At 40.3% G+C, this 27,264-nt stretch overlaps 1 protein-coding gene across 4 annotated transcripts in view; it reads right to left on the bottom strand.

The window, feature by feature from the left end:
- Window positions 1–27,264, bottom strand: part of pou6f2 (POU class 6 homeobox 2) — an 84,832-nt gene that overhangs the window by 50,634 nt on the left and 6,934 nt on the right. For 3 of the 4 annotated variants that reach the window (XM_058639604.1, XM_058639625.1, XM_058639617.1), the window contains 3 exons: window positions 26,444–26,631; window positions 10,812–10,909; window positions 5,691–5,910 (listed from right to left, as the gene is read on the bottom strand). In XM_058639604.1, coding sequence (XP_058495587.1) covers window positions 5,691–5,910; window positions 10,812–10,909; window positions 26,444–26,615 — 490 coding nt within the window. In that variant the 5' untranslated portion in view covers window positions 26,616–26,631. Of the gene's footprint in view, window positions 1–5,690; window positions 5,911–10,811; window positions 10,910–26,443; window positions 26,792–27,264 lie in introns of those variants that run through there. The other variant, XM_058639609.1, reaches the window with a different exon arrangement.

The following is a 27,264-nucleotide window of genomic DNA, read 5'->3' as shown; positions in this document are numbered from 1 at the left end:
CAAAAGGCGGCAGGTTTACGACAAACAGAGCTTGTGTTTCTTACACAGGATGGAAAAGCGCAAAAATACCTTGGGATACATACAGTAGGTTTAAAGTAAAGAAACAGGCTTCATAATCAGATGCACTGTGCATCATTTGTAGTTATTTTTGTGCAATTATGAAATATGTGTAACTTGAACTCGGAACAAATCATTAGCATGTCTGCAACAAGTGGAACACCGGGGGGTAAAATTTACTCACATCTCGGCATCAAAAAAGACATGAGAGTATAAATCAGGAGTCTCATGGGAGTGTGTCTGTGTGTTCACTCGTGCATGTACAGTAAACCTGCGCATCAGCCCCGACTATAAATTTATGTGTTTGATTCTAACCCTCTCATCGCTTCCTCTGTACGTTTTGATTGGTGATTTTTTTTCCCCCCTCTTATTTCCGTCGGCAAACTGTCACAAAGGCACTAACACCCCCACCACCACCACAGCCACCGCCGCCGCCGCACGTTTCCAAGCTGCTTATTGAAGACAAACAATAAACCACTGGCAGATATCAATGGCAGAGATGAGAACTCGGGTGCCGTATCTGCTGGGACTGCCTTGGCGAACCTGCCTCAGCCTGCGCTTCATCTCCAGCAGCACCTCTCACTCTCAATTATTTGGCTGCTGTCACAACAAATCAATCAAATTACCGCTCCAGGACTGTGTGCAGCTGCTCCTATTGCACTGCTAGTTGCATTAGCTTTGAAATGTATGAGGTCTACATTTTATCACTGTTATTTATTTAATGCGGCTCTCTCCCCTGCGAGTCATCTCACAGCCACAGCAAAGTTAAATCATTAAAGGACGGCGTGGAATACACACGGCTTGAGAACACTTCAAATTAAACAGCAATGAGGGAGAAAGGGACATCGTGTAAGGAAATGTGGACTTCTTATCCTGTGTTCACTTAATGTGCTCACAGACAATAGCCTGTCTCTTTTCTTAAGCCAAAATGACTCTGACGAAAATACACAAGGAAAGGAATCCCACAGTGAGCAACTAGTGAGGCTATAACAAGCCCAAAAAGGATGTTTGAAGTTCTCCAGCTCCGATAATGTAATGGGTAAAGGGACACAGAAGCATTCCCACAGCAGACAGAGGTTAAGTCAGTGGCTCGGCCCGGTGAGCTAACATCTTAAAGGAGCAGCAGTCAGCTGAGGCAGAAGAGATGCAGTCTGATGTGTCTAACTAGTGTGGAAACATCTGGCTCTGCCCCCCTCCAGGAGCCCCAGCCTTTGGTGGTGTAATGAGCGAAGTGATTTCCCTAATTTGTATCACGCCAACAAGCGCAACCCGCGAACGACACCACTGAGCATTTCCATCAAAACGGCAGACGTGCCTTTGATTGGCACTGACACCGTGTCTCATTACCGCAGGTGAGTGGGAGGCCGACCTTTATCGGGGGGAGCCTGAGTGCTGTTTTGTGTTTCCTGCGGACGACTACAGAGGAACAATTCTCTCACCTCACCATTAAAACTCCACTCTCTGATGTGATGCGCTGCCTGGCTTTTTCTGCTGAGAGCAAATAAGAAGGGAGACGCTTATTAATATGACAGAGCTCCGGTAAACTAGCTTCTTGCATTAGCTCTGAGTGAGTCACGGAGAAGAGGAGTAGACAGATGAGACTTTGTTCTGCTTCCTCCCATTGTGCATTACATGTACAGTGCTTTGATACAACTGCTTTTACAAGTATGGTAATCATGCTTTGCTGTTTTTTCAAAAAAACATGTGAAACGCAACCTATTAAAAATGCAGCCGCGAATAAGCACTGAACGCAACAACACATATCTGCACATGTTTTGTCTGCCTCAGTCACACACTTGTGTTCAAAACTATGAAAATCCTGTTGTGTGTTTTTTTTTTATTCTCATGAGCTGTCATATAAACAGACCTCAAGCATGACCCAACCTAGTTTTTGCCTCTGTGAAGTCAGCGAGAATTGTGTGCACTCTGTCACAAAAGATAACTTTCTCTCTTGTTTAGTTTCATTGGGAATTTGTTTTTACTGCATGTTTGTGAGCATAAATCATTCTGACAAATAACCAGTTACAATGGTGCCTGTGTTTACCAAGTCTGCCACAGGATGCTGCTCGGTTTTATTCAAGCAGCCGCTCCAACTTTACAGCACAGCCCCATTACAGTGATAGTTATTCATCACAGTCTGAAGGAGCTGCGTTCCTAGAGCTCACAACAGATCGGCCGGTTCCTTCCCGTCAGAATGAACTTGAGCCAGCCTATTTAGCACGATGACTTGTGAAAGATGCTGTGTGTCATTGTTGTGTTTTCACCTAATTTCCCTCATTGAAGCTGAATAAAACCTCTTTAACAATAACAGTAGCAGGTATATCTGTCATTTTAGGAGCACAATGATCATTTTACTATTTTGTTGTTTTTCTATTTCAGAATCAAACCTGCGAGTGAATGCCATTTAAACGCGAGTTTAACCCATATACCTTATACAAAAAATGGATGGAGTGTTCCAGTTTCCTGAGTGAAGTCAATCGAGAAGTAGGAATATAACAACTAGCCACCAGGGGGTGAAGCTGCGGGTTGCAAACTGATTTTTTAATGTAAGTCTATAGGAAAATCAGCCTATTTATCACTTGATTTATAATGTCAATAAACATTTTCCTGAGGAGTAAATCACAAGTTTCAGGTCTTCTCCAAAAACTCTGTTCCCACTCTAATTAGATGGTAAGGTACAGCTTAGTACAGCCTGGTGGACACCAGTTTGATTGACAGCTGACATCATCCAATAGGAGCCTAGTTAAAGGCGACACCTGTGAAATTCCAGCAGTAAAATGTCAACGTGGCGAGAATCAGATCAAGATTCTGGAGGCTTCGCAGTGCGATTTCAGATTCAAATGTAGAAAATAATTTGGATTTAAATACATAAATCTGACCTAATGTAACTTGTAAACACTATGTTGATGTGTGAGGACTATGTGACTGCCAGCATGCCGACTCTCGGGTTAAGTACACAGCTCCTCCACCCTCGACTGCCCGTTCTCCAAGACAAACAGCCTTATTAGTTGGTCATTAGCCGCTTCATTACATTTAAATACCACCATTGGTCGGGCTCCTCCTGGAGTCTCATTACTGTGCCTCGCAGTTGTCTTGTGTCTGATCTGACACTAATTAGCTAGCAGCGTGAGTGCTGTAAAGCACACTTGTTCCTGAGGTCGTGAAATGAGCCCACTGCTCCCTGGCGACAGCGCGGCTCTGTATTTTATGTGTGAATAATCAGTCCTGGAGACCCAGAGGAGCTGGGAGTGGAGGGAAGGGGAGGGGAGGCATGGGGGTGAGGGGAGAAGGGGGGAGGCAGAGGCCAGGGTTGCAGTTGTCTGACAGAGGTGCTGTGCCAGCAGGCCTCATTCAGAGCAGCTGTGATGAACTCCGACAGGGGAGAGTGGAGGAGCACTGTGTGGCCAGAGGGGCCCGGACACAGTCAAGACATTTAGCTTCACTCGTGACTTGTGTCACTTTCTCTCCACGGAGGTCCCTTCAATGAATCCCCCTCAGATAAGAGGACATGCGAACAGGCAGTCTGTCAGTCCACACTCTTAAAAAAAGATCTGCCACAAAAGCTAGAGTGTTTTTTTTTTCACTATCTTCCATGGATGGGGAATTTTATCAGGCCACTGGATTCCAGACTGTCTGTTGGTTTGTTTGGCAGTGAACAATAAGGATGACGGAGAGGTGTTTGTTTTGGCATCCTGACACCCTGACAATGTGTCTGTCGATCAGTTCATCAGATCACTGAAGCCTCTGGGTTGTCCCTCATGCACCAGGAGGAAGATCTGTTAAAGTGTGAGTAAGACAGGCCTGCTGGGCCCATTATCGTCCACCACTGACGGATACACTGACGAACTCACTGGGTAGACGCAGGTTTATTAAAAGCTCTGCCCACAGCGATGGCTGCTGTTATTTATGCATGTTTGTGTCCATTAGGCTTCTACCTCCACATTTCCTCACTCAGGGCATCTGTCTATCCATTTCACATGAAGGGAGCCTTCCCTGCACTTTGTGCTGCACTGTCATTATTGTAATCTCCAACCTAAAAACACACTGCTTTACATGTAGCCTGGCATCTTTTTACATTACTGGGGCTCTCTCATCCAAGATTTATGACTGACTGTTTCTCCATCCATCCCTCAATCTAATGGTATAAAAGAGACAATGTTTTAAACATTAAAATGAAAACCATTTACAACTATGATCAAAAGAGAACACTTGGGCATTAAAGTTTAAAAGGCGAGGATAAGCACTGGCATGTGGATGGACAGATGAGGTGGAAAGGAGATAAAAAAGTAAAGTACAGTGCACTCTTATGCACAGAAAAGAGGCATAAAGTGCTTTGGTGCTGCACTGCAAAACATTGACCTGTAATTAATACGGTTGTTCCTCTGGGCGAGTTGAGAATGGCAGCTTTTTGGGATACAAACCCCTGAAGGATTCTAACCTGTGCAGAAGCTTTGTAAAGCATTTTTATTTGTGAGAAACAACAAAAATGTCCCACAGAGTGGAAATGTATAAAGACTGTTCTTGTGAGCAATACTAAGTTATATTTATTGGTAATAGTGCTGATTCTTTGAGTCAAATAAAAACCTCAGTTTTAGATGAACACGCAGCAACTGATTTAAAATATTGATGTCTACTTAAAACATCCAGTTATTTTCGTTTTTTTATGGGATGTTCAGTTACTGTGACTTTAACAGCCCGTACACTCGCACAGTGTAGAGTGCACAGAATAATCACCAGTGTGATGTTAAACATTTACAATATAGAACATAAAAATAAACATTTTACTTTATTGTGCAGACATGAAAAATACACAGTCTCTTGAACAGATGGTGCATTGTCCCTCCTCAAACTATGATTTATAAAAAATCTGAAGTTCAGTGTGTAAAATTAAGCAACATTGGTCTCTCGGTAACAGAGGGAAGGATCATTTTAAAATGTATAAAATATGTACAAATATTCTACATTTCAAATATAAAGATCATATTTTCATGTGGTACACAGATGAGATTGTGGTGTGACAGGCACAGGAGGGTGTTAATTAATTTCTTTATTTACATAAGTTCAATTTATTATTTATATTACTAAGTAACCATTTATTTGTTAATTTATGTTCAGTTTAAATTGGTTATTTTCTGCATTTTTGCTTTGTCCATTTGTCCATGTCGTTTTCTATGTGATGACGTGTGTATTACGAGTTGTTTATTAAAATTATTATAATTATTATAATGATAACTTATTATTAAGGAAGTGGGATAAACATACAATATAAATAAGGGAGAAGGGGTGGGATTTGATAAGTCTAGACTTCTTCCCACTCATTTTTGAACGTGATGTGTCAACTTGTGTTAAGTTTAATTGATGTTTTTCCAAGTTCCAAATCTTTCAATAATTAAGTATAATTATTTAATCTTCAACTTCTGCCAAATGAAAACAATTTCACCAAACATTTTATACACTGAACCTTTAAAAATTTGCTAGAGCTTGGCATTACCTTGACATTTGGACCATTTTAAGTACATCATCCTGATGCTATGAAATGTCATTGTCAATGAATAACAAATTGTGAAAAAAATGGAAATTAAGTCAATTTTGGAAATTGGCTGAAAGTCTGGTTTGGTTGCCGTCTGTCTTACCTTGCAGGTTCTGGAGCGGGAGCGTCATAAGGCCCCCCGCAGCAGCAGCAGCCACTAGGCTCTGGAGGTTGGCTGTGGGCAGCGAGAGGACCAGGCCCTGCTGCCCGCCAAGGTGTCCGCCTGCGTTGAAGGGGATGAGGATGGGCTGGTTCATGCCTGGAGCTGCCCCAGACATCACGCCACCTACAGCATTGGCCAGCTGCTGCGCCACCAGTAAAGACTACAGGGAACACAAAACATGCAGAGACACATTCATTACAAACATGCTTCATATCATCAAAATATCATCACTTATACAAGGCATACACCAAGGAGGACATTTGTATTGCAGTGTTTGTTTTAGTATACTTGCAGCTACTTGCTGGATTGTTGCCATATTTCAGTTCCATAAAAGTCTATTCTGTGTATCCATGGTTCTCAAATTGTGGTACGTGCACCGCCAGTGGTACGTGAGCTTCCTCTGGTGGTACTTGGTGGAAAATCAGAAATACTGTTCTACTGAAAATACCGGGGTATGTGACCAGAGTGCGTAGAAACAAAAAACGTAATTAATAATAATTAAAGTCACCTTATCGCTCGCTTTATCTGACTCTGCTCGACTTATTTACACCACTGTATTTTAACGTTGGTGACAACATGTTTGAGAATCTAACATGTATTTATATTAAAATTCCAAGTAAATGTGTAATGTTTTAAAGGTATCCACAATACAAAATACATTTTTATTATAGATTAAAGATTTAATGCTTAGTTTCTTCTTACTTTGTGACCCAAACTTTAGACTAACTGTAATAATAGAAAACACACCATTTCATATTATTATTAAGAAAGCACTATAATATTCCACTAGTGACAAATATAGAAAATGTATCCGACATCAAAAGAAGTGACATATCTAACAAATAAACTCCTACATTATCCTACAACACAAACTAATCGAAATCAATAAATAATGCTGCTTGTAATTACAGCTCGATCTGAATTATTATTATTTCCACATAGATAAGAGATTCAGTAAAGCCTCGTCCAACATGTTTGTGCTGCAACAAGTAAAACACAGAATGAGGACATCATGTAGACGCCCACCAGATTTTTAAACTGAGTAAAACCGATAAAGCGAACGTCGCCAGCTTGAGCGTGTGACTAATCAGTGCACTTTGATGAACGCGGTTGCACTGCAGCTGAATTCTGCGCTTTGCTGTGTCACAGACAGATCGTCAAAAAACACGCTGCTGTTGGAACTGAGATCAAATCCAATCTGTGTGAAGGAGCTCAGAACTTTTCCTTCACGGAGACGCCAAGTGATTTATGTTTTATTCCAGCTCAACATTTCCCACAAAAATGAACCTGAAATACACAGTGCCATTATAAAAGTGGCGGTATTTTACTCTTTTGATGAGGGATGTAACACATCGCTCTCATCTCTTCATGTACCCATTCATTCACATTAGTTAGAGTGGAATCGGTGCAGTCATACCCAAAGAGGAAAAAGATATGTTATCAGAAGGATCGCTCTGAGATATTTTACACAGTAGAAGATGACTTCAAATGCATTTTCCAAGGGAGTGGGTTTGCAAATAGACCTACATGTGTTTCATTGAAAGCTTTTGGACAGAAATGGGAAGGTTTGTGCCACAGCTAAAGTCTCCATGAACACACTAAGAATGTCGCCTTAAATGTTATTTATTCACATAAAAACCTTTAAAAACTAGATTTTCACAAACAGGTACGGGGCAGGAGATGCTGCAGAACCCAGCGAAAACACTCTTTAAATAACAAATTGAATTGTTTGGAATAAAACTACATTGTCAGCGTGTGTCGTTGTGCCCTCAGTAAATCGGCATTTGTGCGTCGCTAGGCGAGCTCCGCTCAATGTTGACTCACCCACTGCGACTTAAGTTCACAAGCCTTTAACTCCAATTGTCAGCTATCTGCTTCTGTTTTGCATGGGGTGTCTGCTGTTTGCACAGCGGGCTGACTGCTGCGAAGAGACCACCGTACGGCTGAGCCTGGTGCTCCTAGGTGACAGGCGTGTCACTGTGATAAGCCAGCGTGGTGCAGAACGCCTGCATCCACTCCGACACACATGTGATCATAGTTTAAAAGGTACGAGGTCAAATGGGTTTAAAGCCACAAAGGCATGAAGAGACCTCAGGGGAAGATATCAGCGCTGAAAGACAAATGAATGGAAGACCCAGAGTCACTGTTTTTGGATGAGCTAGTTATGAAAGTGAATTCCTTATCTATTGTCTATTGTCTTTTCAATCTCCAATGTGACGTTCTATTTGTGCTGCTACTTATCTCCACCGGGTCGCCCCTGAAAAAACAAGGTTCTTAATCTCAGTGGAACTTTTTGCTGGTTCAATAAAAATATATAAAAAATGAATACCTGTTTGTGTTATGAAGTTAAAAGAAGAAAAAAGCACAGAGGAGGAGTTATCGCGCGCGCTGCCTAGGATTCCTCACTCTCAACATTTGCTTTGATATACAACAACGGCGTATAACCAGCGACAATATGACACTTCTGAGAGCATTCGAAATGACATTTGCCATTAGCTTTAAAAAAAATGAATTAATAATAATACAGCGGCTCAAAGAATCCTCAAAGGACAATAACAGAGGCGACGCCTTTGTTAGCTACAAGTGACATATGTTTAATCTCACGTTTTACACTAAATTTAATCTTGAATTGAAACGGTGTATAATCAAAGACACCCTTTGAACATTTCATCTCTGATGCAAACAAAATGAGATTGCAGAGTTGACAGCAAAGACTGTCTCACATGGAAGGGAATAACATTAAAAGACAATTCCACAATAATCAGATAAAGCCCTGATTTATTTATCATTACAGGCAGCTTTGGAGAAGCACGCAGCTGTTCGGCACACAGGCAGCTGCCAAGAGAAACCACGTTGGAGATTTTCTTTTTAAAGCATGTGAGAGAGAGAGAGCGCTTGGTCTTTAGGCTGTTTGTCGTGCCAGTTTTAGAAGGGATTTTGATCGCCATCTGAGGAAGAAACACTGTACGTGCGCATCTCAAAATCAGAGATTACAATACAGTTAGCGGGAAGATAATTAAGTCTCCTTCCGCAGCCACACAACAAGCTTTCGCCACAAGGATCCCCGGCATCACTCATCCAGATTCACAAGCAGTTCCACTTCTGCCTTTTCGCCTGATGCTCTCACTCCTTCGCACCGTAGGTGCTGTTGGAAAGCTGCTGTACACTGCTTGGCAGGCCTGACAGCTGAGTGTTGAAAAGTGGTCTCCTAGGGGCCACACGGACACACAGATCTGGGTGTGTGTTGGGCTCTGGATAGGAAACAGCCCCATTCAGGACTGGATGTGGTACCCAACCTCTCTGCCCATCAGGGGAGAATAGGATATTCTATCTGCTTGGCAGCTCTGGCACTGAGAAATTGCCCATAATCACCAAGATAGCAGACTTTTGTCATCCTAACTGCAAGTGGGAAACAGAAGGAAGGTGGATTCATGTTGGGTAAACTACCATTGGATAATGGTTGCTCGAACAATATCCGGCTCTGGAGCGAGAATCTATCAAAACATATTGATCCTGGAACAAGAGAATTGGGTATGGCATGCGGAGCGCCTTTGTTTCTGAAAAGTGTTAGCTTCACAGAGACTGTACTGACAGCATTAATATATTAGATGGTGACTGTTGAGAGCCGCCTGCTGAGGCTCAGACTCTAACTGTTGCCTGCTTCAGATGCTTTTGTGTTTTATTTCCTATCTATTACCAAAACAGTGACTTTGACCAGTGAGGGTGTGTGTAATCAGAAGAGTGCTTTTAATTAAGCTCATCCTTTATCTCCTCTTGCAGCAGATTGTCTTCTTCACCAGGGATTCCTCACCCTGAACACCTTCACAACAAAAGTGAAGAGCTTTCCTCCTTCTCATGTTTCCTCTTTGGTTTATCCTGATGAGAATTGACTGTCATTGAGTTGTTCAGGGAGAATAGCCTTATTAAAGAGGATGGGGGAAACCTGACATTATGTGTGTGTGTGTATGTGGTGAGCACGTGTTTGTGTGTGTGCTGAGAGCTGACATTGAGCAGCACTAATGAGATAGATGTTCATTTAACATCGGCGAGCCACCAGGCCAATAAATTCAATCAGATCGGACAATGGCTGATTGAGCCATTAACAGAGCTGCAGGCTCGGGCTCTTTGCTCCCCTGCTTGTTATGACAAGGCCTGTATTGTCGGCTGATTAGTGCCACAGCTTAATTATATTTGAAGATGATGTGCAATGACAAAAAAACCATGGTTATCTCACATTTTGGCTGAAAATGATTCCTGGTTGTAGCATTCAGCCAATGTTTATGTCAATGTGATTAAATGCACTAAACTAATTTGACAGAAGCGCAGAGTAAATCAATAGGGTCAAATGATTAAACCAAAAGATGATTTAATCATTTATTTAAAAGATAATTATTTGGATACTTGGATATGTAGTTTGAATAAACTTAATTACTTCAAATGCTGACAGTTGAAGTATTTTCTGTGGATGCAGTTTATTAATGTCAGTACTTTTTGGTCCACAAAATGTCAGCAAACGTTGATCAGTGTTTCCCAAATCTCAACATGATGATGATGTTCTTAAATGTCTTATTTTGTCCACAAATAGCACCACGTTACCAGATAATATAGCTTGATTATCAAAATAGTTGGCGATTAAATTTAGTAATCAATTAAGAATCCATTAGTTGCTACAGCCCTACTATGAACTGGAGTGTTTAGCCCATAATGCGTGTGAATCAGGTCCATTTTGTGTCTTACTAATGTGTTTCCTTCAAAGTTGTGTGTCTGTCTCTCAGTGGGCAATCACCCACCGAGTTAGTTAATGCGCATTAACATTCCAGACTAATGCAAAAGTATTAGTCGCAGCAGCAGTGAGTATATGTTTCTCACTCCACCTCACCTCTTTGTTTTGCTTAAGTCCTTGCACATACACATGGAACAACTTAGCAATGAAAAGTAACTCAATGTTCCATCTTGAAAAGGGAAAAATCCTATACAAAAGTATAGCTTCAATCAAACAGTATGTGTGCATGCATGGTGTTCTAAGTTTGGTTTCAGGTTATTTTGGATTCTCCCACTCACCTGTGGACCCATTGGATATCCTGGGTGAGGCTGTCCCAGGTGACTCTGCTCTGAAGGACTGCTGCTGGCATCAGACTGGACCGAACCGTCCCGAGCTCCTGAGAGCATAACAGAGATTCATGGAGAGAGAGAAAAAAGGAAAAAAACAACAGAATAAAAGGTTAAGACCACAGTGAGTGTTAATAAATAAACACACGACGCAGACAACGCTGTGGTATTTCAATAATGTGCTGTGCGCAGTTGAGGGATGGCAATTGGGAATGGAGGGGAATTTGTATTTAAGTGTTTTATCAATAACCACTGTAGAACTGGACAAATTACCAACCAGTGGAGAGGCTCATTGATGGGAGATGATGCATACAGACCAGCCCCCGATGGCTTAAATTACTGCTCCACCACAAACACTGGGGCCATATTATTCAGCCATTTACATCAGTGAGTATCACTCATCTTAAGCCACCCGTACCCCCCTCTGTTCTGAGCCTGCAGCTACGAGACACAATTAGACCTGTTTGCTACAAGGGCAGAGTGGAGCGCAGCAGACAGGACATGATAATAAGCTTGCTGATGGCTGAAGGGAAAATAAAAGGACACCAACGGTTGGGTATCATACCAATCCCTATCTTACTGAATCGCCCTGCAGTGTTTTAAGTGTGGACCGCTCTAAATGGTCCAAATGGCTGCTTTGACCCTGACCCTTTGACCCTGATGATATCAAGAACACATGACGTCTCACTGTTGACACAGACTCATGTGCAGTCTGTATAAAGGTGAGGTAATCTTTCAGGAAGACACTTGAATGTCTGTCATTTAAATCATTGCTCAGAAGGAAGAAAAAAAAGAACCCTTTTATATTAAAAACCTGGGAGTATTTGTTTAAAAGGACAGAACACAAAGAGAGTTTGAAGCGTAGGGCACTTGTATCTAACAAAAGCAAATATGTGTGAAAACTTGAACTTTAACAATAGTCTTTTGAAAATGGACAAGTTGCTGAGACTTTCATAACATGGAACGCACAAAGAAAAAGTTGCATGTGTGTCCATGTCTTCAAATAACAGAGATGAAATAACGTTGTAGTGGTTAAATCAGAAGAATATCTTGTGAAAATGAAGTCATAGGGACCCAGACCGAGCTATGAATGGACCACGCAAAGCAATCTGCCTTTGCATCATCCATTCATATGACTAATTTATGTGGTGAGTTTTATCACTTTCATCACAGCGCCAGAAATGTCACGTCATGTGAGCGTGTCAACTTATTGAAATGCATGTGTAGACCTTTGGTTGAGACACGTCATCCTCGCTACGACGTCACGCTACGCATCTCACTGATGTGGCCATCGGGCACAGCCCACACCCCAAGTAAAGGTACAGTCAAAGTGCAAGCCTAACCCAGGGCGTTAACATTCCAAAACTAACTATACCGTACCAAACCAAACTGGACCATGATGGAAACATTAGTGTTGCACCGGCACCAGAACCTCAAACAAAACAAATGCATTTTTGACTAAATCTTGTAGTGATTGTATTGCCGTGTGTTTTCAGAGTCATAAATCAAACCAAACACACAGTGTAAACCACAGATTCTTTCTCCTACATTACAGAGAATCTAAATTACACAAGTGCATTATGTGATGTCTGCAAATGCACAAAATTTGGGGACTAAAGCTTTTGTTCTCGTCCGGCAGAAATCGTGAGTAAAGTTCTCCTTTATAACTGAAGTTAGAGATTTAAAAGCTTAGTCTGCGTACAGAGGAGTGACTTAAAGTCCCATTAGTCATAGCTGTTCAATCATCAATTTACAGGCAAAATACTGTCAAATTGGCTTGTTTACCTTTAAAACATCAATGCAATCGTTTTACATAAAAGGTCATGTGTCATCTATAATTTAATAAGCACACGCCTGCTTTTAAGTATGATACAAAAGCTGAATATAACATCTTTATAAATGTACTGCTCCTTCATAAAGCGGCTTTTACCTTGAATAAAGTGGAGATAAAGTAAAGCCAACTACGTGGAGTCAGGTTTAAGGGTTACACAGCCTTTTTAACTTTACAATATGGGTAATTATTTTTTAAAAATGCAATCACATCTCTGCCATGAATAAGAAAAAAAAAAGACATTTTCTTTTCATCAAGGCTAAGTTATGTTTTTGTTAAACATACATGCTCTGGGTATCCAGTGGTTTTCTCGTTTTATAAAAACTAAAAGAGCACTACTGAATCGCCTCGCTAGCGGGATCTCATTGCCTGTCAAGTATATTTATGTGTTACATTTTTAACTCTCCTCCGCCAACTAAAATCATTTCATCTTTACATAAAATCCAAATAATTGGTGAATGGCATGACCTAACAAATGAACCTCAAGCAACTTGATGGTTGATGTGAAAGCCCAAGGGGAAGCCTGCTTTTTCCGTAGCTGGTTTTCTACCTCTGCTTGGCCGGCCACGGCCTCGCGCTCATCAACCTCACAATGCAATGAATATTTTGACAGGCCAGTCTCTTTTCACCAATTATTTCACCCATTATGGATCACAGTGTGCACAGCCCCACCCCTGTGCACTCTCCATTTATGGCATTAAGATCAGTCTGAATGTACAGGAAAGACCGTGTGAGTGTGTTAAAGTCGATAAAGAAGCTCCAGATAAAGTACAAAATTATGAGAATCTGTTGCAACTACAGCATGCATATTATAAGATTAAAACATAATAATTCAATCAATGACAAAAATAATTTGCTCAATGTCAATCAAGCAAATGTTAAATAAGCAGTATTGTGAGCATCATTTCTATGAATGTTTTGCCTCATATTTGCAAAATGTAAGAATTTAAGTCTTTGTTGTTTTCAGTCTATTGGGAAATTTTAAGTGTTCCTGTGACTGGTGTAATATGTGAAATGGTGTATGTTTGAGTAGCTGCAACCCTGTCCTTTTGCAAAATAGATTTTTAATCTCAGAGAGTTTTATTTCTGGTTAAATAAAGTTGTTTTTTGTCTTGTTTTGTTTTTACCAACACAAAAAAAAAACATTTAACAAGTTTTTCAACACCCCTTCACGAGTGAAAAGCAATCTTTAACTGAAGCCTCTTTCACGCCAAAATTAGCGGGTATAAAGCTAAAAAAAAAAAAATGTAATTAACACCATTCCCATTGCCAGTGATTGTTCTGCCCTGTGCTGTTTGTTTTCACCTCTGTGTCACCTGTGCGAGAAACTGTGACGTTTTGTGCTGGAAACAAAACAACGGAACTACAGAACTCCACAGCCCTCAATGATCAGGTTATAAAAGCTGCTATTTTGCAACTTTTACTTCAAACGTTCTTTTAATGGAATAAATGCTGTCTGAAGTTTTAAAACGTAAGGATTAGGATGGAATGATACACCGTTTTTGCGTCTGATACCGATCACAAAGTCGAGTACCTACCGATACTGATATTTGTCTGATACAGTAATTTTAGACCATTTATGAACTATGAAGCTGTTAAAATGATTCTCCAACTGTGTAACAAATATTTATTGTCCTCCCAAAAAGAAGAAATAAACAGCCCAGACATGACTTATTTTTATAGTGGTGAAGCATGTGATATATATGACTTTATTGGATTTGACAATTTCAAGTGTCCGATATCCGATCCAGTGATTTTGACCAGTATCGGACTGATACTGACTGATACCGATTCCCATCCCTAGTAAGTATCACGATAAACATAATGCTAACATCTATGCGTGTCATAGAACCGAAGCCGAGAATATCCCACTGCTGAAAAACCTGAAATTAAAGTTTTTTTTTTGACAAATGGGAATGGGATTTATGTGACATTTTATTGCAATCATTATTGAATGATTACTTTTAATTACTAAAACTGATTTGAAACCCTTTTATTGTGGAAAAGTGTCCGTCCATATTGCCCAGCCCTATTATGAGGTTGCAAAAAGGTATTGTCGCTTCTCGCTGAGGTCGTTATTGAATTAACTTCTTTGCTCCCGACTCGAAACGAGCCGCTTGATTTTCATTTAGAGCAATTTAAAACTTTCCGACCATCTCGAACGGTTGAACTGACAGCGATTGTTCCAGTTATCATTACAACAAAGCCAATTAGCTAAATTAAGGCTATGAGACTACAAAGAAAGAATGCGACTTTATGAAATTGTCAATAAGCTTCAAACCGTGCGGCTCATGACTGTATTTAAGATATTGGTTGTGAATTATGTATTCTATCTGATAAACAGAGTGGGAGACTTAGTGAATAACGATTTCTTGATGCGTTTCATTGCGGCATTTCACAATAACTAAGAAAGCTTCATCCCCTTGCAAATATCCGTAACGTTAACGCGTTTATCTCAGGGGAAAAAATCAATAATAAATAAATACACATGCACATCCTCCCCCAAAGGAATTGTGTAATTTCTTTAACAAAATTAAATGGCTGACAGGAGAAATACCCAGGGAGTCAATCTCCAATTCTTTTTTATTACTTGAGTCTTTGTACATGTTTTGCTTTTCCTTTCTATAAGAAATCTACCTATCTAATGTGAGTGATGCTTAAGCCAATACCCAGATGAAGATTAGCACTGTACACAATACTACTGAAATATATATATATATAATACCAACTCTGAAAAATGTATACATACATACATATATATATATATATTTATACCAAAAAGAAACTCCTTTGATGCCGTGATTATACGCAGGTTACACGATGAATAAAGTGGAATGAATGGACGTATTGATGTGAGGAGAGATGAAAGCACGGGCCAAATGGATGAAAGACCAGGCGACGCACATTCAACATCGCTTTACATTTATCAAGGACATTGGTGCTTTAACCCTCTTTTCTGAATTTCTGAGCAGTTCAGTTGCTATTGTAACGGCATCGGTGTCCTTAAATCACACTCTTTAGCCACTATTTAACTCTAAAATATGTTCACATTCAGTGTGTTTTTTTAAAGACCCTGACTATAAAGGGAATAGGATGAATTAAATTGCATGAAAATAGTCTTAATTCCAAACTTATGCCGACAGTGACGTGAAAAGAGACTGTGAGTGAAATATAATATTTGTCACAGGACACAGGGTGCAATTTGATGTGATTTATGTCATGGAAATATTGCCAATGTCCGCCACCAGATAAATTCTCTTTCATTGATCCCCAAAGTGGCCACTGCAGAGCGACTTTCAATGCCACACAAGGCACCGGGCCTCTCTGTGCTTTGTATGCATGTGTTTAGGGGGGGTGTCGGTGTTGCGGTGGGCTGCAAAGAGCTATATTTATTTGACTTCATTCGGCCTGTCTTAATGCACGGTGCCCCAAGGACTCCACCACAAAACAATTAGCCTGGATTTCATAAAGCAATCAGCACGCCACCTTGTCTAATGCAACCGCTTCTTACATTGACAGTCTGAATAAAATGGGTGTTATTGAAAGCTTTGTGTTCATGTTAGCTTTCGCCTCAATGCATTTATGAATCAATTTTTGCCCATAAAAGAAGCTTTAACACTTAAGCTATTTTAGTGGAAATGCATTATGTAAGTTGTCAAATGTGTGAGATAGAGGCCTGTAACGATTCAGGCAATTCAGAATGAACAGCCAACCTCTATTTTTATAATAGTCCTTTTGAAAATGTCTGGCTGAGTGCATGTGTTTGCTATTGAGATGCTGTCAATCATCTTGCCACTGAAATCTAATCCATTTCAAAAGACTGAACATTATGAGTATAATAAACCATAAATTCTTATTCTAAGTGGAGTTCTACTTGTGGTAATTACAGCACAAACATGCTGCTAAAGGGATAATGTGATTTACATTATTAAAGTGTAGTGATGTGTGAGTCATGTAAAATAGGGGCTGAACGTTTTGGGAAAAATCTAATTGTGATTTTTATGACCACAATTGTAATTGTGATGTGGTTAGAGTTGCAAGGGTTATTAGATTATTAACTGATAACTATTTTGATAACCAATTAATCAGTTTTTGCTTTAAAGTTAAAATAAGCTCTCTGATGATTTTTTACCTTCTTAAATGTGAATATTGTGAATGTGAAAAGGAGTCACTTTGTCCATAAAATGTCAGGAAACGTTGATCCTTGTGTTTCCCAAAACTCAGAAATGACGATGTTATGAAATGACTTGTTTTTATCTCCAAAACAAAGGGTTAGGGTTAGTAAAGTTAAAGCTTTAAACTCAACTGTCACAGATGTTTTGACCACTGATATGGTTGAAACCACATGTCAAATTGCCGCAGAGAGAACTGCGGCGAGACAAAGAAATATCGTGCAACAGATATTCTCACTTTCACATTTCCACCCAAAGTAGAGGACTGAAAGGAGCATGGAGGAAAGTGGCCTACCGTAATTCAGCATAGGGTTTTATAGTGATTTACTTAACTCCTTGTAGAATGCAAGCAAGCCCAAATCACCAGTGATTTAGCTCAGTGTTTCATTACTCCCACCAAAGCCCTCAACAATAACACAGGGCATAATCTGCTGCCAATAACTCCAGGTGCTCTTAGTCAGATGGCTCCCTCTGGACCCACGGGGAAGTAATACTGTGTTTAGAGTATGGGGTGGAGAAGCTGCTTCGAATAGGTCAATAGTGTTTGTGGGGATAGAAAATCACCAGAGACTGACTTTTGAGTGGCCGCCTGTAACACTATTAGCTACATTATAGCTACTGCTGCTGCTGCTCAGAGAGCTGTCATTTCCTTAATTAAGAACCCAGCACAGGACCAAGAGGGAGAGGAGGCCATCTCTCTGGACCTCCAACACTGCAGTCAGACTCCTCACTGCTCTAGGGTGTAGACCTTAGAGGGGAGGAGGGAAAAACAGATCTCTGTCATTCATTATTCTGGCACAAAGTGGAATTATGGAGTCAAGGAATTACATAGGAGGTGGTGCTGTGGAGTGTGCTGAACAGAAAGGATTTTACACCTCAGCAGTTCTTTCTCTGACTATTTCTGAGGTGACTGTTAAGCCACATGGACGGGTGGGGGTGTAGGTTTGAGTGAGGGAGAGGACAGAGGAAGGACAGACAGCGAGGAAATGGATGAGATGGGAGTAATATATAGAACGTTTACGACATAAAATAGTACACTGCAGAAGGTGTTTGATGAATGGATGGTGAATCTGCATGTAAACAATGCTTAAAGCCGTAAGGGCTCTGTGCTCTGACACTCACACACTCACACACCCACTCGTGGCCACAGGTCTTCACCAAAAGGCTCTCTGGTATGAGAGTGCTCTGCTCCAGCGCTTACCTGCTTCTCCCTTGGTGGAGTGGAGATGGAAGCGGTAGAAGCACAAGAGGGACTGGGGGAGGTAAATTGGTGAGAAGAGGCAATGCTCATTTTAAAGGTCAAGAAGGAGAGATGGTGTGATGAAGAGAGGACGGTGGAGAAGAGAAGAGGAATGGAAGAAGAGGAGGAGGAGGAGGAGGAAAGAGAAGAGGGCTTTTGTGTTGCATCCTCACAGGAGACTTGGGACACTTTGCACATGCACACGTCTGTTACGGAGCCTCTTCCTCGTTCTCAGAGCAATGTCAACCTGATTAGCTCAGGGTAGAAAGAGGTAAATAACAATCCAAAATTATTCTTCATCCCTTTACAGCCATCAGTGAAGTGACGCACCATAAGCCTTTTAGGAGAAGCTTGCTTCACTATTCCTCCTCCTCCTCCAATATGACTTTAATGACATTTGCTGTAAATAGGATTCAGCTGCCTGCACTCGGCAACCCTGTCCTGAAAAAAAGGCCTTTCTCTCACTCCAACAGGCCTCTTTACTTTGTTTCTAACATAGCGTGATATCTATCTATCTATATATGTATGTAATTAAGTTCATTGTCAAGCCAAAATGTTAAAAAATCTAACATAATTTGTAGTTTTAAATCATCTTGATATATTTAGAAATAGGAGTTTTCTCATTCTGAGATGTTAATGGATATTTTCCCCTTAATTTTAACAATTATATCACGTTAATTATGAAACGGTCAATCGATACTCGATAATTAAGTAACGTATCAAGAAAAAAAAGTTTAACTTTTTTTTTCTACTTCAGGAAAATTGCTGAAATTGAAGTTGAAAAATGCATTTTTTTCATGCCATTTTATTGCATTTACAACATCTGCATTCTTCTAAAAACACCATCATTTATAAATGTCCGTACATCCTATATTGCATCTGGTCAACTGCATGACATTAGCCAGTGGGGTGTGAGGGTGTGTGTCCAGTGAGTGTGTGTCTGTGTGTGGGGGGGCCAGACACCCACATGTCATGCCTGACACATCAGCCCGGGCCCCCCCCAGGCTATCAGGCACTAATGCTGTCTATGTCCCACTTTCTACCCCTTGCCCCTCGAATCCCCCCCCACCACCCAACCTCCCCCGCTCCTTCTGTCATAGACGTATAATAACAATGGATCACAGCGGCGCTGCACTGTGGGCTCAATCAGTACAGGAGAACATCAGGTGATACAGGCTGCACGGGACTTTATCTCACCTCCACTGAACCTGAGCTAAACAGATGTTACCTGGGAAAGATTTCATTTGGAAAAGGTCCTGCATTAAGCCTCTTTCACACAGGTATATGTGTGATTTTTGAAACCAATTGAACCTATGAGAATAAATGCTATTGATACTGATATAATCTGTTAGCAACAATTAATAATTTAGACAATTCAAATCACATTTTTAAATGGATATCGACTAATTATTGTTAAACAAGAGCGATAGCTACTGGAAGTGTTTTCCCTAATATTTAGTTATGCCACGTTTGTGTCCTGGAGGACAGCGTAATAATACAACACCAAAGAAGTCATAATTCACTCAAGCCAATCAAAAAAAGAGCATTGCAGGGTCATTTGACCTGGGAGTGAATGCCGACACTGGTCAAAAGCCCATTTTTGAGCAGAGGAAATGGGGTATTAAGTTTTCGCACGCCTGTATTTCCAGGTTATTTACAGTACTATGCAGGTACAGGTGGAAACAAGCAAATAATCATGTAGCTAAAAGACACCCGCACCTCATCTTACCCCCTCCTCCCTGAGCACATTATTCTGGTGGAACAGACAAATAGTGGAAGGAGGGACGTGAAGACACTGTATTGCTTTGAAGCCCATAACTCTGTTCTGGAGGAAAGAAGCATCACAGTGTTATTCCACATCCTCAGATATAAAGGGAAAAAACATAATAACTTCTCGATAGCCTGGATCTCCACTGCCCTATACAAGCACCCCCCCACCCCCCTCTCTCTCTTTCCACCCGCCCACACCACAGCCTCATCCACCAGACACCCACTTCTCCTGCCTCAATCTTTGGTTTCAAAGGAAGCGAATCAGCCAGAAGGACAGAAGGTTATGCATTAGTACTGGTCATTGCTCAAAGAGCGAGTGTTATAAATAATAAAGGCTTGTGAAGGACACAAGGGCTGTGGGATGCATCTCTGGTTCACGCCACACAAGTCAAAGACAAGAATGTAATTTCTATTCCCGAAAATGTGACCCTAGCAGCTTCAATTACATCTCAACAACACCAACCGTGTCCGTGCCAGGAGATGTGATGCCTCTTTGTTAGCTCTACATGAAAGGCTTATTGATATTGTTATGGAGTGCATTCAACACAACATACATATTTTCCTTTTTTTCCCCTGAAAATGATTTCCAAACATAAAGAACGTGAATAACTAAAGCATATTGCATAGTGAAATTCAATTTTCCTCCACAGCTGTTTTACCTATAGGGACATGGAATATGCTTTTCTTCTAGTCACTTTTAAGTTAAAGCAAAATATATTCTTTTTAACTTTAAGTATGAAAACAAGTGGGAGAACGACATTGTCAGCTAATTTGAACTTATATGTGTCACTCAAAGTCAAAGCTTCCTGACGACCTTGGCTACTGTGACCGTAAGTCGTCCTCTCTCCGCGTCCTTCACGTCACGTGGTGATTGTGTTGCTCTGGCCCGGACCAGTGCGGGCACATAAGCAAATGTATTACACCTGCTTCATAGGCATGCATTAAGCTGGTTTTCAAGTTTCACAAGACAGCAGAAATCCCCATAATGAGATCCACCTCCTGCGGACAAACCCGTTCCCCCTCATAGTCTCCTTTATCCACTCTTATTTATTCCGAGAGGCCAATTCAGCTCTGGGTTTGCACCACTTTATTACTTAACCTCACCACACAACATTATGAGGCTCTTTGCATCAGCAAGCAGCCTGTCCCACCATGTATCCTGCTCACTAAGCTGATTACACAAAAATAATAAGAACTTATGCCTCCAGCAATGAGTGTGTGCGAGTGTTGCGTGTGTTCCCCATTGTGTGTCTATGTGTGAGCGTGCATATGCAGTGGAAAGTAGTGCAAAGAGAATTCTACAAGAAAAATGGGAGATTTTTTTCCCCCCTCAAATACTTACAAGTATGAACCAAGTAAGTTAGTGTAAACAAAATGTAAATGCTTTGCTGTTTCGTTCCAAGGAGAAATGAGAGAAAATGTGACGGTCAATGTGTGTAAAAACTGAAATTTGAAAATGTTCCTCTGAAGATTTAATAGTATTGTGTTGTTTAAAGTTTCAGTGCTCATTTTAATCCCATTCTGACATATTACTACTACTACTTATAAGCCTAGTGTTCTGTTAAATATTCCAAATAATATTAGTTTCCAGTGCACAAATCTGATATTTCAGAAGGTTAAAAACTAAAACTAAAAGAAAGGGACAGCATTGCAGTAGATGTACATTCAGGAGTAGACTCTCTGTTACGAATGACAGCCAAGGCCAGGAATCAAATGCCCATTCCAAATGAATGGGGAAAAGGGTTTCTATGTGACCTCTGTGGTGTGTTACATCAGGAACTACAATTCGAAAGACCAGAAAGAACTTTACCTTCCCCTTTGCCAAATTAAGCTACTTAAGCTACTATAAAACTCACATGTAAAGACTTTTCCGATGTCCAAGCACAATTTAAAATAAAGACTGGAGACATCTTGAGTTGTCTGTATCATAACTTTCACTAATACAGTCTACAGATGTAGACTGTAGGGTTGGACGTTCTGGTCCGAATGACCACCGATTCCAAAAATCAATTAAAGATTCCTTTTGGGTATTTTGGGAAGGGGGGTTCTCTCGGTGACCTCTGGGAAAATGTTCCACCATTTTGGCAGGATTCCATGTAAGTGCAGACCATTTCATGTAGACAGTAAGTGTATGAAATGAGTGCTCCTGTCGTTCCAGCCTGGCTCTCTTTGACAGCATGATGATAGAAGCGTCACATCCTTGGAAGAGTAAATGCAAACTGACAAGAGATGAGCCTTTGGTTGCTGAATATAATACGGAATTGTGCTCTGAGTGTCTTATTATCTTGTCTGTTGAGGTCTGAAAGGGGGAGATTTGCTTGAGAAGAGAAGACAGAAACTGTACGCTTACAACACCATCTCGTCCATTGAAAAAAAATTGCTTGCCCTGCTAACCACAGCTTTCCCACCTAATGTCCACTTCTACTTGGAATAAACACAAGGCGGCAGGATGTTTGTGGTGCCTTGTAGCCCCTGTTAGCTGAAGTGGAAGACTATTTGCACAGGCAAGCTTTTAGGAGGAGAATGACCCTTTCACCACTGCAGTAAGCATGTGATGGGTGTAGGAGGCGGGCAGTTTACTGTGGACAAACATGACCGCTACTGTCACTGCCTCCCACCGACTTCTTCTCGCATTCGAGAAGAAGTCGGTGGAAACTCATGCAAAGTATTAAAGTAAAATCATGCATCGCATCTACAGGTATGAAAGTTGTAGAAAGGTCATATGAAGACGCGCGCGCGCACACACACACAGTGTTTTGCATTGTTAGATACAGATGTAATGTGGGGTGTGGGAGTCAAACAGAAATCACTATTTGGTGCACACCGAGGTTTTAAGGTCACGATTTTGCTATGTTCATTGTACTGCAGGGAAAATAGGAATAGGAAACATTTAACTGTGTTTTATTTATTTTAAATTAAACACTTTCTAATATATATCAAATTAAAAAAACATGAATATGTTTTGCATTCATCGAGTGCACAAACTGAACTGCGCTGAAAGGTCCCCCCCCCGAATGTATACACTGTAAAAAAAACTAAATGCTAGAAAATAAAGTGAGGCACATTTATCACACCTGTTGTGCAAACAATCCCCAGCGACAGACAAACAGTAGAACTCCATACTGTCTTTGAGGAAGTCTATAAGTCTTTTCAGCTGCAGGGTGTCTCCAGCGGAGGGCTGAGTTATAAATACACTAATAGACACACAGCAAATTAAGTCTGAACACGTTTCACTGTGTTTTCTTGATTCTATAGGTCTGTGCTGGGTTTTTTTGTTTTTTTTTAGCGATATCTGCCTCTGTCAATCACAAAAATTGGAACACTCATTCACTTCTCAAAGTTTTGCCTCTCTGAAACTAAGAAATCAAACAAATAACTTCATCCCTTGCTGTTGCACCACACAGTACATGAGGAGAGAAATCATAAGACTGCAGAGTGGAGCCACAATTGCCTTTAAAGAATAACCTAAGACCCAGTTTAAAAACTCAATTCATGGTTGTTCTGTTGATCAGTGCATCCATATCCAGAGGTGAACGCAAAACGCATGTATAATAATTTAAGTATCAAATCCAGAAAGTGTAACAAACCAAAAGATTAAAATGAAAATCATTATTATTAGCACATTCAATTAAACTGTTTTGTTTGGTCCAAGAAAATATTTACATTTTAGAAGCTGAAAGGTCTGAAAGCTTGTTTGAGTTCTTAAAAAAAACCTCAAACTGATTATTAAAATAGTTGATTCATTTTTAATAATCAATTAATAATTGATTAATCAATTACACAGTTTAGCCGGTATACAGTATTTTATCCATACTGGGCTGTAATTTTATAACAGTACATATTGAAATATTATTTTCTTCAATGTCAATACAACAAAGAAAGATTCTGTATAAATTAATTGATATGTAACACATGATTGCTCTGCCTAAGATTTATTTCTGTGTTTGTATTTTCTGTCCACAAAGGATTTTAAAACCACAATGAACTGATTTCTGCAAAAACTCAATCTTTAACTATTTGACACTCTATTGTGATAATTATCTAATACTGACTGAAACTTTTGTTATCAATTTGTGGAAATACATATTTTAAACTTCTGTAAAACAGCCCAGCTTTTACCTTTGAGGTCACATGTTTTTTTTATGCTCAATTGGTTTTTGGTGAGGATTCATACATGTGACACAGGGAGGCTGATATAATCAATCAATCAATCAATCAATCAGTCAACACCAGTTATAAGCAATAAGCATAAATCTATTTTAAACTTCAATTACATTTCACAACAAAGCAGAAGTGTCACAAAATAAATGTCAGTTCACCACGTATTTTGCTTTTTTTCCCTGTCATAATTTCAGGTAACTGTAGTGAAAACATGCTACAGTGCCTCTTTTTCAAAACACCTTCTCTGGTTTCCCTCCTCTTTCTCTCCCAGCAGAAGACACGACTGTGCCATGTCTCCTCACGGGTCCCTGCCTTTCTCTCTGACAGGTCATTTGGCAACGGTTCCCAAACCAAACCCGCTGCTGTGGGCTGTGCCACTGGCAAAGAGAAAGCTTCCCCTTAAAAAATTCACAAGATGCACAGGAGCAGCTCTGACCAGTCGCATGCAGTGTCACAAGACAGCATCGGCGGAATACTGAGTAAAAAAATAAATGCTTCCAGAAATTAGCAGCATTATATTAAAGATATAGCTTCGTAGAATAGCATCAACCAACACAGAGGCACAAGAAAGAGGAGCCAAGAGTGAAGTCGTAAGGTAGAGATGAAAGAAGGACAGACTTGATGCTTATGAAACCAAATTGCAACGCATTCGAGACAAATCCTGCAGAAACCCAGTCCTTGTTTAGAAGACTCCAACCTCAGGTTATTCTCGAAATGAGGACTTAAAAGACAGCTGAACTCTCAGTGATTAAATGTGAGAGTAATATTTGGCTGTTCCTCCTCCAAATTTCTTATTTTATTTTGTTCACAAACGTTTGGCAAGCTAAGTTCATCACTGGCACTCTCTCTTTTTTCCATTGGCAACGCTACAGTCTCTAACCAGGAAACACACACACACACACACACTGTCTGGGTCAGAGAGAGAGATTCATGCATTCTGATATTCCACCATTATCTCTCATTAAATAAATAAAAATGCATCGGTGATAGCAGGATAAATTCATAGCCAGAGATGAATCAATAGCGTGCCAAAATCTTGCTAAGACACATGCACACACACGCACTCACACACACACAAGTTTAACTTTCCAGAAATAGAAAAGCACAAATGGTCACAAGAAGAAACAAATATTCAAAAAAATTAAGATTTCAAGCAATTAGAGGAGGATTTTTTTGTCATATTTCTATCCTGCATTCAGAAAAAATTGATTTGAAAAGAATTATAAATCTTGACAAAAAGGTAATAATAAAATACCAGCTCTTTGAAGGTACTTCAAATATTTTGACCACACTATTTGGATTCCTCCAAAAAATGGACACAGTTCGATAAGTGGTCACGAGTAAATAATGTAAATTAAATTTCATTAAAATTAAATAAAACATTTTTTAAAGCTGATATCTTTTAATTTAAAACAGCAGATCCAGTCTGTTTGCTGTTACAAGGCCTTATGATTAAATATAATTACTTATTATGATAATTATAAAATCCTATAGGGACGATGGCAGGTGGCTACATTACTTATCTCAATACACGAGTTTGTTTGAGAATTTACCAAGTGGTAATTTATGGATATTGATTCATAACGAGACAGTGATTACATTAGTCCATGAGTAAAACTGCCCATTATTAAAAAATGAAACACTTTTCTAGGCTCTAACAAAATAGAATTAATGAGATAAGTGCAAGAAATAATGAGGCATGCTCAAATATGGAGGTCAATAGATTAGTAATTACTACATGAACTAAAAATAAATGAGTATAAACCTGAAATATAATCAGGAGAAAAAAAAACAATACTGTCTGAGATTCATCGGTGAAACTATATGATATTTGCCATCAAGCTGAGATTTAATTTTCACTGTGCATTAAGTCACTATTCACTGGAATAGTTTCCAATTGATTTCATAAATGCTCAAATAACAATTCTTCATTTTTGATAAGAAGAATATGTGTGACAGTGTGTTTAAGGTGAAATATGTTTACAGTGAAATCAGATTTTCAGGTCAGTTCAACTTTTTTAGAAGTCATGGATAACATGAAAACACCACGTCAGATCAACTAATAACTTATTTAGAAGTCGTAATAGTCAAGACTAATTAAGATATGGTTCAACTTAATAACCTCTTGCAGAGATTGTCTTCTATAAACATTAAACCTAAAGGAAAACATGCACAAAACATCAAAACACACAGAAATAACACACTGTATAATACAATTTTCTCACACACTAAGCAGTAAAAGATCCCACCACTGACTTCCTCACTGCACTTAAACTTAGTTTGTTGCCTGACAGTGCTGACACCTGTCCCACCAGTGGAAACCCTCAGGTTTTCACCTCCCTGCTGCGTAAACCAAACCTTAATCTGCAGCTTTATGAAGGGAAAGACGAGGGGACGTGAGCCGACTCACCGTACAGCTTGTTGGGGGTCCCCACTCTGTCCGTGGCCTCGGAGGGCAGGAGCAGGGTCTCGTCGTTCAGCTCGCTGTCTGGAGTGGCCACTTTGTCGTCCGCCCGGAGTTCTGCTGCGCTCATGTTGCTGCGCAGGGAGAGCAGCGGCTTGCTCAGCTGCCCTGTAATCATCGGATCCTGGAGGGAGCTGGGAGCCCAGGTGGGAAACAGGGAGGAGGAAAAAGGATTAAAAAAACACCCTGGTTAGATCGGCTTCAGCTTCTCACCCTCGCCGGCTCCTTCTCTGTGTCTCCACTCACTCTCTCTCTCTCTCTCTCACTACCCAGCTTCTTCTCTCTATCGCTCACTCATCACTCTCCCTCTCTCTCCTGCTCCCTCCCACCCTCTCTCTCCAGCTCTCCCTTTTATCTGAGGCTGGTGCTGCCCCGCTGATACTCTTGGCTGCTGCCTGGTGAAGAAACGTTACTGATCGTGTGGCTCTACCATTACACACTGTAGTCCTAACACGGTGATATATCCATCTCTGAGGGCTCATTACTGCCCGACATGTGCCTCATCTTCACACGACAACAGTCTGTAAAAGAGGTCCCGGGCTGTGTGATGATAAACAAAATGAAATCAGTCTAACTCTACGTGGGAAAAGGAAGATATGAGGAAAACAGATCACCTGCGATCACATCTATTTTCTTATATTTGGGGGGGGAAATTAGATTAATCTGGAATCAACCTGATTTAAACAGGAGATGAAGGCAGTGATGCGCACTTGGGAACAACAATGAAACAAGCTTTTATGCAACATGTATTGTTTTGTTTGAAAATT

Source organism: Solea solea, chromosome 1 (assembly GCF_958295425.1).
Source record: "Solea solea chromosome 1, fSolSol10.1, whole genome shotgun sequence".
In the NCBI taxonomy this organism is placed as follows: Eukaryota; Metazoa; Chordata; class Actinopteri; order Pleuronectiformes; family Soleidae; genus Solea; species Solea solea.
The sequence above is the reverse complement of the archived record's forward strand: the minus strand, read 5'-3'. Positions and strand labels throughout refer to the sequence as shown.